Here is a 17,197-nt window from a genome sequence, read left to right on the forward strand (position 1 = left end):
ACAAACTAACTGCACTGTGAGGCCGAAGATCTAATGGAATGTTAGACATTCAAGTGGCTGCATCTGGTTAGCTCGGCTAGCTAACAGCTAGTGAACTCTCTTCAGTCACACACTAGTCCTAACGTTAATCCAATCTGTCCGATATTATACGTTATTTATTTTAACTGGCGAAATGGGAAACTAGATGTTTCTAGAAGATCCGAAAGAACTTTCAGTTCATCGCAGTGAATGTTTGTCTCATGAATGTAAAACTTTAGAACTGCTATTATGTATGAGTGGCTAGTTTTATCCATTATAAAGGATTAAATTATGCTTCAATATGTCTCTTTGAAGTACTATCTTTTTATTAATTGATTTTTTACCTTCATAATTGACTGTCATTGTAATTAACGGAATGCTTCTGATAAGATTTGAATTATTCTTGCTACATTATTTTTCATCCCACAAAGTGCATTACAAATATATTTTATTAAAATATTTTGTATATAATTATATGTTATGACTATATATATATATATATATATATATATATATATATATATATATATATATATATATATGTATATATATATATATATATATATATATATATATATATATATATATATATATGTGGGATGTCAATAAAGCAGAGTGAAACTGTAATTTCTTGATAGCTCCTCGTAAACTGCTTACTATTTTGCAGCTGCATTAAGAAGATTGGAGAAGAGAGCTGTCATGCACATGCTGAGCTGACACACACAGACGGAGATGCCAGACGCTAGAGAGCAGAAGGACGAATCCAAGTCATCGTCTGAAGATGAGCTGGAGTAAGTGTCTTTACCACTTTAAGACTTTTGATCATGCAGAATAAGTTCAGATAACGAGTGAGCAAGACTTGTGACTTTACCATCACCACTACACACAAAACTACAGCAGAGACACCCCATGGTGCACATCCACAGACGGATGACTTCACAAGGGTTATTGTGACTTGACAGGGGTGCGTTTATCAATCAACAACGTAACTGGCGTAACTAACATAGTACGATGCATCATTTGGGAAAAGAACGATGTAGTGATGAGTGTTTCCCAAAACCTGTACTTACTCTATCTCAGATTCATCGTTAGTTATAACGTAAAACGGCCATAGTGATGCTCTAAACTGGCTGAAGTAACAACTTCTTTGGAGATGAACCCCATCATTTCTTTGTGTAAATTATATTGTTTTACACACACACACACACACACACACACACACACACACACACACACACACACACACACACACACACGTAGAAAAAAATCCAATGTTAGTTTTGCTAAAAACATGCACTTGTTTTCTTTGTTAAGTAAAGTATATTTATAAACTAATGTTGAGAGGATCACATGCTTATGATTGATCACAGCTGGTCCCACATTATTCAATTAATGCTTCACCAATCAGATGATCCCTAAGCTACTGTAAATACCCTAGGCTCCATATCACAGCCATCTTTGTTTTGAAGAATCCCCCCTTCCACCCCTACTCCTCCTCCTTTCCTAGATGGTGGCACGGTGGCCCAGTGGTTAGCACTGTTGCCTCACAGCAAGATCGTCACTGGGTCTAGTCCTTACCAAGCAAGCCGACGTTTCTGTGCGGAGTTAACACGTTCTCCCCGTGCTCACGTGGACTTCCCCTGAATCCCCCGGTTTCCTCCCACCATCCAAAAACATGCAGCTTAAGTTAATTGACTAATCCAAATCGCCACCATAGACATGCTCCTAGTCAGTAGTTATCTCTTAAGAGCGATCACTGTCTGTTCATTAGCTACTACAGCAGGGGAGTTCTCAAGATCTACCTAAGCTCAAACTCCCCTCTCGCCTTGCAAACAGTAGGGAGCCCCAGACTCGAGGATCTTATGAGCTCAGGGCTCTCTCCCGGGACAGCATGCCAAACAAGCTTTAAAATCAGTCATCAGCTAAGTGTGAACTCTTGAATTGGAATATGTGTAAACGGCACATTTAGGGCCTGTGTTTACAAATATTATTTGATTAAGTGCAATTAAGATGATTAAATGCAATGAATGGCTCTTGCCAACACACTGGTGAACTGACTTTCCTTGGAAGAGACTTTGGTACCACAGAAGAATTATCCGTACACTCTTTGTCCAACAGGAAACAGCCGTGTATCGCCTGGAGTGGTGTCAGTAAACGCATTCCTGTGCTGCTATTCTGTGCTGAAGCCATTGTGTCTAAAGATGTGGCCATCCGCTCTGTTGGAGGTATACAGACACCAATTATTCATAATACAGAGGAATTTATTTAATCATAGTTCTGCACAATGGAGAAATTTAAAGGTGACTTTTGTTGACATTTTCAGTTTTGTCGATTTTTTTATTTATTATTTTATTATTTTTTTATTTTATTTGATTTGTGTTGTGTCAAACTCGTGCAGACATTTTGTTATAAACTGTCTGAGTTTCTTTACGTATGATAATTTGAGCCGTTTGAATCACCTACCAGTTTCGACGTAATAAGCTAGTTCTTTACATGCACGTACAAAATGGTGTATTTAGTATTTCTGCATTTGTACACCAAAGTGGTTCTTTATTAATTTATTACTATAGCCGTTTTAACGGTGTGCACTGCCTGACAAAAGTCTTGTCGTTGATGCCAGTTGTAATAGCTCGACTTCTAGTTGACCGTTTTGAAAAGTGGCAGAAGGTAGATTTTCCTGATTGATCATCTGCTGCATCCTAATCATCACCAATACTGGAGAAGACCAGTTGGAGCCCGACCTATTGGAAGGTCAAGGTGCTCCAGGATTGGCCAGCCCAGTCATCAGACATGAACATTATTGAGCATGTCTGTGGTAAGATGAAGAAGGAAGCGTTGAAGATGAACACAAAGGATCTTGATGAGCTCTTAGAGTCCTGCTGAAGGCTTTCTTCTTCATTCCAGATGACTTTATTAATCAGTGATTTGAGTCATGTCAGAGATGTATGGATGCAGTCCTCCAAGCTCATGATGGAGTCAGACACAATATTCATTCTGTCTCCACTGCAACAGGACTTTATATTCTATACTGGACATTATTTCTGTTCAGTGATGAGACTTTAGTCTGAGCAGAGTCAGATCTTACTGTCCTAATCAAATCATTAATAATCAAGGCATGATCAGATTTTATTGTGCTCAAATAAGCGTCATCTAGAGGCCTTTACCTTTTATATTAGACACTTCTGACACCAAATGATCAACTAGAAGTCCAGTTATTATTTGTTGTTCATAAAACTTGGATATGAGACAAGACTTTTGCTTTTGGTTGCAGTACAGAAACGAAAGACCCCAATATACGTTACATCGGTTGTGTCTGAATGTGTTGCACTACTAGTAAATTATGTGTGTGTGAGCTGTGGCTAAGTATGGTAACCAATATTATGAATTTAGCTTGACTAGCTGATTACTGCTTTTATAAAACCTGCTATTTGCTACATGCTAGAATGTTAAGGCAGTTTTTCTTTTTCATATAGAAAAATATAACTTGGCCTTCAAGATTGTGCGAACAGAGAGTCGTCTTGTGCGTGGCATACTGGTCAATCATGGATTCCATGAGGTAGAGCAGCAGACATTACTATAAGTGCATTGTGCATTAGTTGATGTTAATGCTGTCTTTATATTGTATTGTATTGTATTGTATTGTATTGTATTGTATTGTATTGTATTGTGTGGATTGTATTGTGTGGATTGTATTGTATTGTATTGTATTGTATTGTATAAGCTGGCCACAGGCTACAACTCAACTTCTTTAGGCTAAGCTCCAATGATTAGTGTTGATAATGACTCTAAATAAGTAACTTTTAAAGGATCTTTTTAATTATTTATTACTTATAATTATATTACTTATTAATTGTTTAACTTAAATGAACATGTTGTTGGTGTCTAGGTGCACCCAAACAGCAATGATTTTAACCTGATGTGGACCGGCTCACACCTGAAGCCTTACCTTCTGCGCTCTCTGCAGGATTTCCAGAAAGTCAACCATTTTCCCAGGTTTGTCTGTCAATGCTTTTCTGTTCTAACTAAATTGTTAATAAGCTAAACTCTGACCACACCAAGTATGAAAATATAAAGGATTAGGGCTGGTTGTTGACAAAGCTTTCCCTTGGGATTTTTTTCAGTGTACCCATTTTCTTTAAAAGGGAGCTATTTTGCAAAAATGAGTTTTATAAGGGTTGTGAGTTGTGTGTCTGCAGTGTGTGAATATAAGCAGCTTCTAATGGTAAACATGTATTAATTGTATTGTTAATAATGTATTAATTGTATTGTTAATAATCAGACCCACACAATCCCTTTGTGCGGGTCATCAGAGGGGGAAAGCCCCGCCCACTAGTGACCTCTCCCTCATTAGCATAGGACATTAGTCTTGTTGTATCTGCCACTATCCTGACACACAGGCATTTGTAGCATCGTCCTATTTTGAAAAGAGCAGAATCTCATTTGAATTTTTGTAGTAAAGAATTTAGGTGTGAAATCAAAAATCTAACCAATCAGGGACCCTTCAGTCTCCCATGGCATAATTTTTCCAGAATGTATATCCACTTTGAGTCTCCAGTATCAGTGTTCATATATATATATATATATATATATATATATATATATATATATATATATATATATACATATATATATATATATATATATATATATATACACACACACACACACACACACACACACACACACACACACACACACACACAATTGAAGCCAGAATTATTCGCCCCACTTTGATTTCTTTTTCTTTTTTAAATATTTCCTAAATTATCTTTAACAGGGCAAGGAAACTTTCACAGTATGCCTGATAATATTTTTTCTTATGGAGAAAGTCTTATTTGTTTTATTTCCGCTAAAATAAAAGCAGGTATAATTTTTTAAACACCATTTTAAGATCAATATTATTAGCCCCTTGAAGCTATATATTTGTTCGATAGTCTACAGAACAAACCATCGTATATAATAACTTGCCTAATTACCCTAACCTGCCTAGTTAACCTAATTAACCTAGTGTTACGTCGGGGAGTGACACTAACAACAGACGTTTGGATCCACATGCAGGTTTATTCAAAGTCAGGCAAGCAAAGGTCAGCACAGGTGCAAACAGATATACAAGGGAAGTCCAGAATCGTTGTCAAAGGATCAGGCAAGTGGTCAGAAAGCAGGCAGCAGACTAAGACGAAAAGGTAAACAAGGCAAGGTTCAAAACACAAGAAAGCAAGACTAAAGAAACGCATTTGAATTGTCACCTACAGATAAACAAGACTCAGCAATGGGAGTGAGTGAGTGTGCTGCTTAAATAGAGTGTGTAATAAGTCTTTGACAATCCTCAGGTGGTGTGAGTGTAATCAGTCTAAATGAGGAAGCAGGTGTGTGTGGGCGAAGAGCATGTATGAAGTTGAAGTCTATTTACAAACAGATTTGTAGTTCTACGAGTGAGAATGTTTTCCAGCGACCTCTGGTGGTTAGAGATCGCTGTTGATTGTGACACCTAGTGAAGCCTTTAAAAGTCTCTTTAAGCTGTATAGAAGGGTCTTGAAGAATATCTAGTCTAATATTATTTACTGTCATCATGGCAAAGAGAAAATAAATCAGTTATTAGAAATCAGTTAATAAAACTATTATGATTAGAAGTGTGCTGAAAAAAAATCTTCTCTCCATTAAACAAAAATTGGGGAAAAAAGAAACGGGGTCTAATAAAATAATAATAATTATATATATATATATATATATATATATATATATATATATATATATATATATATATATATATATATATATATATATATATATATATATATATACATACATATATATAACAAGCATTAAATGTTAATAATGCATTAGTTAATGTTGATCTGTTAATTATAATTAATAAATGCTGTACATGTATTGCTCTTTATTAGTTCATGTTAGTAAATACAATGATCAACATAAATTAGTACACCCCATTTTGAAAATGAATAATTTTATCAATTTCTAATATATGTCATATAGTTTAATGCATTTAAACAATGAAAAGGATATATTTATTAGAATAATACTTTAGTCACCGAACATCTTTAGAAATAGAAAGATAATACATTTAAATGCATGCAAAAAATTGGAAAAACTAATTACAAACTGCAAAATTACAACAACATTTTAGACATTTCTTGAAATTTACTGTTTAAAAAAAAAAACAATATTTATTTAATATTTTCCCCTAACATATAATTTTGGTTGTACTCATTTTGGACCATTATCAAAAGTTATTTTGTTAGATAAGCCCTAGATTTGTCTTGTACTGACCAATCAAATGTATTTGCACAGATATAATATTGTAAAGATTTGTGTGGGGTATACTCATATATGTTGAGCACTGTACATTAACTAATGAAGCCTTATTGTAAAGTGTCAACACATAGCTTATTGCTAAATAATGTGGTACTAAAGTCACACACACACACACACACACAATGTCCACACTAGCGGCATTCTAAGTGGGCAGACCGCATGTGTTCATTGGCAGAGTTGATGTTGTTTGGAAGAAACGGCGCAATGGATCAAACTGAGCATGTGCTGCTGCTGCGCTGTTATTTCAAGAGTTTATGTTCCCCTCGCTATCTCACACGCTAACCTCATCCTCAGCACTTACGGTCAACGCTCTCATCGCTTTCCAGGTCGTACGAGCTCACGCGGAAAGACCGGCTCTACAAAAACATCCAGAGGATGCAGCAAAGCCACGGCTTTCACAACTTCAGCATCGTACCACAGACGTTTGTGCTGCCCGCAGAGTACCAGGAATTCAGCAGTGAGTGTGTTTGGCCCAACGGCATCAATCAGAAACAGTTCAAGTCAAAAGTATTAGCTTGTTTAAATATTTCCCAAATTATATTCAACAGATTCAGGTATTTTTCACAGTATTTCCTATAATATTTGTTCTTCTGGAGAAAGTCTTATTTGTTTTATTTCGGCTAGAATAAAAGCAGCTTTATATGTTTTAAGGTCAATATTATTAGCATCTTCAGCAATATTAGTGTTGGATTGTCTCCAGAACAAACCACTGTTATACAGTGACTTGCCTAATTACCCTAACTTTACCCTAATTACCCTAGTGAAGTCTTTACATGTCACTTTAAGCTGAATACTAGTGTCTTTGAGAATATCCAGTCTAATATTATGTCATCATGGCAAAGAGAAAAGAAATCAGTTATTAGAGATGAGTTATGAAAACTATTATGTGCAAAAATGTTGAAAAAACCTTTAAAAATTGGTGAAAAATAATGCCGGGGGGGTTAATAATTCTGACTTTGACTGTAAATGCTTCTCTTCTGAGCTTAAATAACATGGTTTATGTCTTCATGCAAACCGCAGACTCCTTCAGCAAAGACAAGGGTCCGTGGATCATCAAACCAGTGGCGTCCTCCAGAGGTCGAGGCATCTACCTAGTCAGCAATGTGAGTCATTAAAGAAATAGGGTACAGAGTTGGAAATTAACAGGGACTAAGGGTAAAAATCCTAGCTTAATTAACTCTACCATGAGCTATGTGTGCATCCAAAAATGCGTATGAACTTTATGCCAGAACTGGATTATCGCATAAAAGACGTGTGAATAGAGCAGCGTTTCCATCCAACGAGTCAAGGTGAACAAAATCATAATTTCCTGATTAACTAAATATCAGCAGCGCCAAATATCAACAGTAAAAACTGAATTTGCTGCAGTAGTAGAAGCTGCGTGAGTCTTTCCTTCATCTAATAAATCACTTGCACCTCAGAAGGCAGTCCTGACACGCATTGAATGCCCGGTGGCGTTTGAAGGTGGCAGACGCGGAGCACAGACACTCTTGATTCTGGAGGTCATTAATAAAATAATGACACTAATACTTAAACGGTGAAGCATTTTAGAATGACCAAAACAATAGTTCAGATGGTTTACAGTGTGCTCAGGCTGCTGATTTGTCCATTCACACACATTTTCATCATCACATGATCTCTTATCACACAATCACATGTCCTTTTTTTAATGCGCATACTGAAATTTGTGCCTTAAAAGTGTTTCCATCGGAGTTTGTGCGCATCTTTTCTTATCGAATAAAAAGTTTATCCTACTCAGTTATGCGCATTTTCAAAGTGTATGCACATCTTGGCGTTTACTTTAACCGTTTTTGTATGTGCATATGCAAAATGCGCATAAAAATAGGGGGATGGAAACATAGCTAGTGTCTTAGAATTTTGTATACACCGTATACTAATCCCTTAAAAATGGGTGCCCAAACTCCGACCTGGAGGGCTGGTTTCCTGCATATTTTAGTTCCAACCCCTATTAAACACACCTGAACTAGCTAATCAAGCTCTTACTCATGCTGTGTCCCAATTTGCATACTTATACTACGCCCTAAAAGTATCTACTTTTTTGTAAAGGAAATTATATACTTTTGAGTGTGTAACAGAAGAGTATACAAGCTTTTGGGACACACTACTTCCTCGTTAACAGATCGTTATGTTGCTTAGTTACGAGCCCTGTCAATCATCCACACATCATCCACTTTTACAACAATACAACAATAACGTTGTGATAAGATTCAAAGAATCTGGAGTAATTTTAGTTTGTAAAGGACAAGGGCGCAAACCTAAGCTGAACAATCTCTGAACCGTCAGGCAGCGCTGCATCAAGAATCCTCCTCCATCTATAAGCCAGATCACCACATGAGCTCAGGACTACTGCAGTAAACCTTTGTCAAGTACCACAATGCATAGTTACATCTATGGCAGTTATAACTGTACTGTACCAAAAGGTAGCCCTATGTTAACAGTGTCCAGAAGCACAATCGACTTCACTGGGCTCGGAGGCATCTGGGATGAACCATCACACAGTGGAAACATGTTCTGTGGTCAGATGAATCAGTATTTCAGGTATATTTTGGGAGAAATGGACATTGTGTGCTCTGGACAAAAGAAGAAAAGGATCATCCAGACTGTTTCCAGCAACAAGTCCAAAAGCCAGACTCTGTCATGGTATGGAGTTATGTCAGTGGCCTTGGCAATGCTGAAAAGTACAATATGCTGCCTTCTTTTCCAGGGACAGCCATGCATATTTCAACAAGACAATGCAAAACCACACATTACAGAGTCCTGCTCCAGGAGATGGGTACTGGACTGGCCTGCCTGCAGTCCTGACCTGTCTCCAATAGAGAATGTGTGGTGCATTTTGAAGCTCAATGCGACAAAGAAGACCCTGTACTGTTGCCCACTTTAAGACTTATTTGAGGGAAGAATGGGACACAATGACACCTGAAACACTTCATCACTTGGTGTCTTCAGTCCCTGAACATATTTTACATGTTGAGAAAAGGAATGGCAACGTGGTAAATGCTTTACTGCTCCAACTTTTTTGAAATGTGTTGAAATGCGTGTTTATATTAAAAAAACACAATAAAAATTGAATCATGAGGAACACATTAAATAATGTTCGTTGTATCGTCTGCAGTAAAATACAATTTCTCTGAAAGCATGACTTCATCTCTCATGTTATTCAGCTTCTCAACTAAATATATCTTGATTAATGAATGTTTAGATATTCATACTGAAAAGCAAGACGCAATTACCCAAAGTGAACTGAAGGTAATGTTTGCTGTGTTGTGTGTGTTTCAGATCAGTCAGATCCCATTGGATGAGAATATTTTAGTGTCGCGGTACATCAGCAATCCTCTGCTGATTGACGGTCAGTCTATACCACCAACACAAGCAGTTTCTCACTATTCTGTTTGTGACTTACTGTAAATTCAATTTCTTGCGTCTGCAGATTTTAAGTTTGATGTGCGTCTGTATGTCCTGGTGACCTCTTACGACCCTCTCGTCATCTACCTGTATGAAGAGGGCCTGGCCAGGTAATTCAATACTGTTTTCCCACTGTCAAACATCCGAGACATCTGATGAGAAATGTTGCTGCTTAAATGAAGATACATACAGATCTGTAAAAGCAGATCTGACTGGTTGTTTGTTCTGATGCTCTGCAAAAGTTAACCGGGACCTCTGAAAGTCTGCCAGAAATATATTGAAATCCATTGTAGGTTTAAAGTTTTAAAAATGAGCCGAAGCACAGTCAGTAAACGGGACATTCAATCATTCATTTTCCTTAGCTTAGTCTCTATTTCAGTGGTCACATGAACTATTCCACCAACTATTTACGCAGCGGATGCCCTTCTAGCTGCAACCCAGTATTGGAAAACACCCATTTACACTCATTCGTATGCACACACACACTCATACACTACGGCCAAGTTAGTTCATCAATTCCCCTATAGTTCCTGTGTTGTGTCTGGGGGAAACTGGAGCACCCGAAGGAAACCCATGCCAACCAGGGAGAACATGCAAACTCCACACAGAAATGCCAACTGACCCAGCCTGGACTCGAACCAGTGACCTTCTTGCTGTGAGGCCACAGTGCTAGCCAGTAATTTTTTTTATATATATATATATATACTGTCTTTGTTTTCTAGTATTCAAGTGCATTGTAATATCTTCATGTATAAAGTATATGTTGAATAAAACAATTATCCCTCCTGTGAAATTCTTTTTCCAAATATTTCCCAGGTGATGTTTAACAGTAAAAATAAAATAAAATAAATAAAATAATAATAATAAAATAATTTTTTTATAATGCTTTTATTTCTTCTGGAGAAAGTGTTATTTATTAAATATTTATTATATTAGATATATTTATATTTATTTATATATTATATAATTTGCTGGAATAAAAGCTCTTATAAGGTCAACAATATGTGTCTTGTTCGTGTATATTTTGGTCATTGAATTTTCATTTTAGAAACGGATATTGAAAATGAAAAATGAGCCATTTTTTTATTATCATTTTAAAACTTCAGAGATCAGATATGCTCCACACAGACCACTATGCTACTATAGGCTATTATTTTTTCCACTCAGTTATGTTATAAAAAGGTATTTTCTTGTGATATAGGGATTTTGTTATGACATATTCAAAGTTTGGGAAGTGAAAGTGTTATGGTTTTAACAATATTATAACTTTCTTTTCAGAAAAGTGTTGCAAACAATAAATAAATATCATAGCCTATAACCGGCCCTTATACGAGACATCCTTTTGCCATTTTAACGAGAAAAATATGTCCTAACAAAATCCTGTTATCACAAGAAAATACCTTTTATAACATAATTAAGTTAGAAAAATAATAACCTATAGATAAGCCTGTGCGTGGCAGCATTTAATCACTGTGAATGAGTAAAAAATGAGCTGTCTTTGTTTTCTGGGGATTTTATTTTTTGTTATTCGAAATTAAAAATAAAAAAATTTAATTTAGCTTATTTGTTTTTCCCCATGAAAAAGAAAAACGTCTCGCATTTTAATTTTGGTTTTTGAATTTTAAAACGAAAATCAAAAAACGGCTCGTTTTTCGTTTTTTTAGTATCAGTTTCTTAAATAAAAATTCAATGACCAAAATATACATGGACCTGGCCCAGTCTCCTAAAGAAACTTGAGCCACCGTGCTGCCCGGCAGAAAATTAACCAAAAGTGCTAGTGTGAACGCACCCTTAGAATGCCTATTTTCCTATCAGTGGGGAGTTCCTAAAACTATCATGATTAAAAAGGTATTTAAAGAAAATCTTCTTTCTGTTAAAGTGATATTGTGGAAAAATATACAGGGGGGCTAATAATATTGACCTTAACGGTTTATGTTTAGTTAACATTAAACGGTCTCTGTTTAGGTAACATTAACAAAGATTAAGTAATGCAAAACAAATGTTAATTCATTAACTAACTTACATGAACTAACACGATCATTTTATAAAGTGTTAAACTTCAAAACATTGAACTAGACATGCTCCTTTAGGACACTAAAATAGCACGAACACTAGATGGCAGCAGAAGCGTTTCCATCAAAGTTGGAGCGACTCCTGTAGACCTCAAACAAAGCTTTCCATTGTCTCACTGCTGGAAGGATGTTGACAGAAGTATTCTTTTAAATAAACATATTTAAAGCACAACGAAAAGCAGACATCGTTTTAACAAAAGCTTTTCAAAGCAAGGATGTTCTCAGGCTTTCATAGTTTTGTCTTCTACCTGGAGAAGCTCTTTTCTGTGATCCTTTAGCAAAAGCCACAAATAGTAGAGGGAAAGTTTTGTTCTCAGTGCGAAAGAAAGTCTGACGGTCGTAACCCACCACCGAGCGCCTGCTAAACGCATTGGATTTAGACACACACACACACACACACTGTCTTGCTTCTGGCACAGCGAGTAGAGCGTTTTCTCAGACATGCGAGTGAGAAGCTCAAACAAATGCTCCGTTTTTTTTTTTTTTTGGGATGTCGTGCCGAGTGAAAGCGTGTGAAGTGGATGTGCAGTGTATTGTGGGCCGCTGTGGTCTGGTGTGTGTAAAACGCTTGGCCTGCGTCTATTAGGCTTGGCGCTTTAAGGAGTGACACTGGGGTTTGTTTTCGGCACACTCTCTCTTATGAACTGCTGGCGCTTCGTCCTGGCGTTTTTCCCAACTCAACTTTTATCTTGGAGATCCCAGAAGCTTTGAAGGCGTTCAGGTGTTCGCTGTGTGCCAGGAAATTCTTCCTCCACATGTGGCGTCCACTCCTCCCAAACCAGGCAGCGTTGCATTGTGGGAATGCCCATGAGCTGAAGAGTCACTGAGATGACCTTTAGAGTTATCTGTGGTCGTCTGTGGTACCTTGTAATGGAAACATTAGCCTATTAGTTAATGCATGCCTAATTTATTATTATTTTATAACATTTTTAGCTTAGATCTATTGATTAACATGGTGCTAAAACATTAAACTTCATGATTTCAGTCATGAATTAGGATTAGAAAGACTTTTGGAGGTCAAACCAAAGACAATTGTTTTACATGTAAGTTTTCATGATGATCTATGAGTAGATGAGTTCACCTGTTGACTAGTGAGTAGATGAGTTTACCTGTTGACTAGTGAGTAGATGAGTTCACCTGTTGACTAGTGAGTAGATGAGTTTACCTGTTGACTAGTGAGTAGATGAGTTTACCTGTTGACTAGTGAGTAGATGAGTTTAGCTGTTGACTAGTGAGTAGATGAGTTTACCTGTTGACTAGTGAGTAGATGAGTTTACCTGTTGACTAGTGAGTAGATGAGTTATATGTTGACTAGTGAGTAGATGAGTTCACCTGTTGACTAGTGAGTAGATGAGTTCACCTGTTGACTAGTGAGTAGATGAGTTCACCTGTTGACTAGTGAGTAGATGAGTTTAGCTGTTGACTAGTGAGTAGATGAGTTTAGCTGTTGACTAGTGAGTAGATGAGTTCACCTGTTGACTAGTGAGTAGATGAGTTTAGTTGTTGACTAGTGAGTAGATGAGTTTAGCTGTTGACTAGTGAGTAGATGAGTTTAGTTGTTGACTAGTGAGTAGATGAGTTTAGCTGTTGACTAGTGAGTAGATGAGTTTAGTTGTTGACTAGTGAGTAGATGAGTTTAACTGTTGACTAGTGAGCAGATGAGTTTATCTGTTGACTAGTGAGTAGATGAGTTTAGTTGTTGACTAGTGAGTAGATGAGTTCACCTGTTGACTAGTGAGTAGATGACTTTAACTGTTGACTAGTGAGTAGATGAGTTTAGTTGTTGACTAGTGAGTAGATGAGTTTAGTTGTTGACTAGTGAGTAGATGAGTTCACCTGTTGACTAGTGAGTAGATGAGTTCACCTGCTGACTAGTGAGTAGATGACTTTAACTGTTGACTAGTGAGTAGATGAGTTTAACTGTTGACTAGTGAGTAGATGAGTTTAGCTGTTGACTAGTGAGTAGATGACTTTAACTGTTGACTAGTGAGTAGATGAGTTCACCTGTTGACTAGTGAGTAGATGAGTTTAGCTGTTGACTAGTGAGTAGATGAGTTTAGTTGTTGACTAGTGAGTAGATGAGTTCACCTGTTGACTAGTGAGTAGATGACTTTAACTGTTGACTAGTGAGTAGATGACTTTAACTGTTGACTAGTGAGTAGATGAGTTTAACTGTTGACTAGTGAGTAGATGACTTTAACTGTTGACTAGTGAGTAGATGACTTTAACTGTTGACTAGTGAGTAGATGAGTTTAGCTGTTGACTAGTGAGTAGATGACTTTAACTGTTGACTAGTGAGTAGATGAGTTTAGCTGTTGACTAGTGAGTAGATGAGTTTAACTGTTGACTAGTGAGTAGATGAGTTTAGCTGTTGACTAGTGAGTAGATGAGTTTAACTGTTGACTAGTGAGTAGATGAGTTTAGCTGTTGACTAGTGAGTAGATGAGTTTAACTGTTGACTAGTGAGTAGATGAGTTCACCTGTTGACTAGTGAGTAGATGAGTTTAGTTGTTGACTAGTGAGTAGATGAGTTTAGCTGTTGACTAGTGAGTAGATGCGTTTAGCTGTTGACTAGTGAGTAGATGAGTTTAGTTGTTGACTAGTGAGTAGATGAGTTTAACTGTTGACTAGTGAGCAGATGAGTTTATCTGTTGACTAGTGAGTAGATGAGTTTAGTTGTTGACTAGTGAGTAGATGAGTTCACCTGTTGACTAGTGAGTAGATGACTTTAACTGTTGACTAGTGAGTAGATGAGTTTAGTTGTTGACTAGTGAGTAGATGAGTTTAGTTGTTGACTAGTGAGTAGATGAGTTCACCTGTTGACTAGTGAGTAGATGAGTTCACCTGCTGACTAGTGAGTAGATGACTTTAACTGTTGACTAGTGAGTAGATGAGTTTAACTGTTGACTAGTGAGTAGATGAGTTTAGCTGTTGACTAGTGAGTAGATGACTTTAACTGTTGACTAGTGAGTAGATGAGTTCACCTGTTGACTAGTGAGTAGATGAGTTTAGCTGTTGACTAGTGAGTAGATGAGTTTAGTTGTTGACTAGTGAGTAGATGAGTTCACCTGTTGACTAGTGAGTAGATGACTTTAACTGTTGACTAGTGAGTAGATGACTTTAACTGTTGACTAGTGAGTAGATGAGTTTAACTGTTGACTAGTGAGTAGATGACTTTAACTGTTGACTAGTGAGTAGATGACTTTAACTGTTGACTAGTGAGTAGATGAGTTTAGCTGTTGACTAGTGAGTAGATGACTTTAACTGTTGACTAGTGAGTAGATGAGTTTAGCTGTTGACTAGTGAGTAGATGAGTTTAACTGTTGACTAGTGAGTAGATGAGTTTAGCTGTTGACTAGTGAGTAGATGAGTTTAACTGTTGACTAGTGAGTAGATGAGTTTAGCTGTTGACTAGTGAGTAGATGAGTTTAACTGTTGACTAGTGAGTAGATGAGTTCACCTGTTGACTAGTGAGTAGATGAGTTCACCTGTTGACTAGTGAGTAGATGAGTTCACCTGTTGACTAGTGAGTAGATGAGTTCACCTGTTGACTAGTGAGTAGATGAGTTCACCTGTTGACTAGTGAGTAGATGAGTTCACCTGTTGACTAGTGAGTAGATGAGTTTACTGTGTGCTCATACACACCAATTTTATGAAACCTAAAAAATAATAGATGAGAAATGAACTCTAGCCGCCACCAAACAATTATTCAGAAGAGTTAGCAACCCCAAACACCCCTCCAGTGCGCAAGATAATTAGTCATATACTTTTAGTTAATAGTTTTAAATGTAAACTTTTTCATATGTCATCCAGTGAAATAACACTGGATGGATTCATCAGTTTCCCATCATACTGCCCTCATGACCACAGTGCTGGTGTTGTGTGTTTTAGTTGGATGGCTTTTACAAAATCTCTGTTAATGTAATGTGTCACTTTAATATTAGATAGATGTATGGCCGGAATTGAAGGCCGTCTCGAGTTTACACGAGACTGCTTGCTTTGGTTCTGTACCTGTTTATTCTTTTCAGCAGGTCATAATCGCTATTAAGCTCATGTTTTCCTGCTCGGTTGTGTGTGTTGTAGGTTTGCCACGGTGAAGTATGACCACGCCACTGCAAACATCAAGAACCAGTTCATGCATCTGACCAACTACAGCGTCAACAAGAAGAGCAGCGACTACGTCAGGTGGCTTTTCACAGCGTTCATCTATTTTTGTGTATATCGATATGTACAGTTTTACATTTTTGTCTGCTTATATTTTATTCATGTCATTTAAAATGTTAAGCCTTTAAATTGCACTTTAAGCTGAATTTAAGTTACTTGCTAAATAACTAGTACAATATTATGTGCTGTCATCATAGCAAAAATAAAATAGAGGTATTAGAAATATTATGTTTAAAAATGTGTTGATAAAGTCATTTGGGAAATATGCAAAAATTTAATGTACATTTCATAGTAAGGTAAAAAAAAAAAATGTCTTAAACTATACGTTATGTGTTCAAGTAGACAGTCCAGAATCAATATTAAACCATAAAATGCTCATTTTTAAATAAATGCGCAGACTGTAAACCGTAGAATGTATTGTGATCATTGACACCTTTTACCAGTTTAAACCTATTAAACACATTTTCCACCAAATCAACCCAAGAAATGTAAGTAGGACATTCAATCTGAATCTTTATTATTAAGTTGCAATATTTCTTAATGCTAGAGATGCCCAATAGACTATATCAATATCGGCAGATAAATGCTAGTTGTCATGTATCGGTGTATGTGCGATAAATTAGGTCACCGATATCTTTAAGTTGATACTATTATGTATTATTTCCTTGCTTATATGCGTATTTTATTGGTATTTTGGTTAATATTGAGTTACTTAGTTGCTATTTATGCATAATTTATTTTGTCAAGCAAATTTTGCATTTGGGCATAGAAAAAAATAGCTGATTAATAAAGCTCAAAGATCAGTTCCAGGTTTTCTGAAGTTTAGGTTATAAAATAGATTCTATTATATTTTATTATCTATGAGATTAATTTGCAAATATATTAGATATCGGACTTCAAATCTAAATATATCGGTAATAATATCAGTCAAAAATTTGGCATATCTGCATCTCTACTTGATGTTTTTTTTCAAAATAAATACCTTATTGTTTTATATCAGCTTGTGTTTTTATGCAATAAAGCATCATTCACATAAGTAATGAGAACTGATTTCAACTGTAATAGTTAATGATATTTACGTAGTGATATCCTATTGTTTCACACTTCTAATTGGGTTGGTAATGTCATCTCAAATACAAGCTAATCCTTGTGTTTGCTAATCATGTCAACATTGTATTAAATAAATA

General features: G+C 36.4%; 1 protein-coding gene and 1 long non-coding RNA gene across 9 annotated transcripts in view; one reads left to right on the plus strand and one right to left on the minus strand.

Moving 5' to 3' along the window:
- LOC147840079 (uncharacterized) overlaps positions 1-17,197 on the minus strand; it is a 408,477-nt gene that overhangs the window by 357,404 nt on the left and 33,876 nt on the right. The window lies entirely within an intron of this gene.
- The window catches only part of ttll5 (tubulin tyrosine ligase-like family, member 5), a 119,537-nt gene that overhangs the window by 129 nt on the left and 102,211 nt on the right, over positions 1-17,197 (plus strand). For all 8 annotated transcript variants that reach the window (XR_015513855.1, XR_015513856.1, XR_015513857.1 and 5 more), the window contains exons 2-10: positions 686-809; positions 2,137-2,243; positions 3,492-3,574; positions 3,905-4,011; positions 6,678-6,808; positions 7,372-7,454; positions 9,649-9,718; positions 9,800-9,884; positions 15,930-16,031. Coding sequence is in view for 2 of the 8 variants with exons in the window: in XM_087291113.1 (XP_087147239.1) it covers positions 751-809; positions 2,137-2,243; positions 3,492-3,574; positions 3,905-4,011; positions 6,678-6,808; positions 7,372-7,454; positions 9,649-9,718; positions 9,800-9,884; positions 15,930-16,031 (827 nt within the window). In the remaining 6 variants the exon portion in view is untranslated. The remainder of the gene's footprint in view (positions 1-685; positions 810-2,136; positions 2,244-3,491; positions 3,575-3,904; positions 4,012-6,677; positions 6,809-7,371; positions 7,455-9,648; positions 9,719-9,799; positions 9,885-15,929; positions 16,032-17,197) is intronic.

The sequence above is a fragment of the Danio rerio genome, chromosome 17, assembly GCF_052040795.2.
Source record: "Danio rerio strain M-AB ecotype USA chromosome 17, GRCz13ab, whole genome shotgun sequence".
Taxonomy (NCBI): domain Eukaryota; kingdom Metazoa; phylum Chordata; class Actinopteri; order Cypriniformes; family Danionidae; genus Danio; species Danio rerio.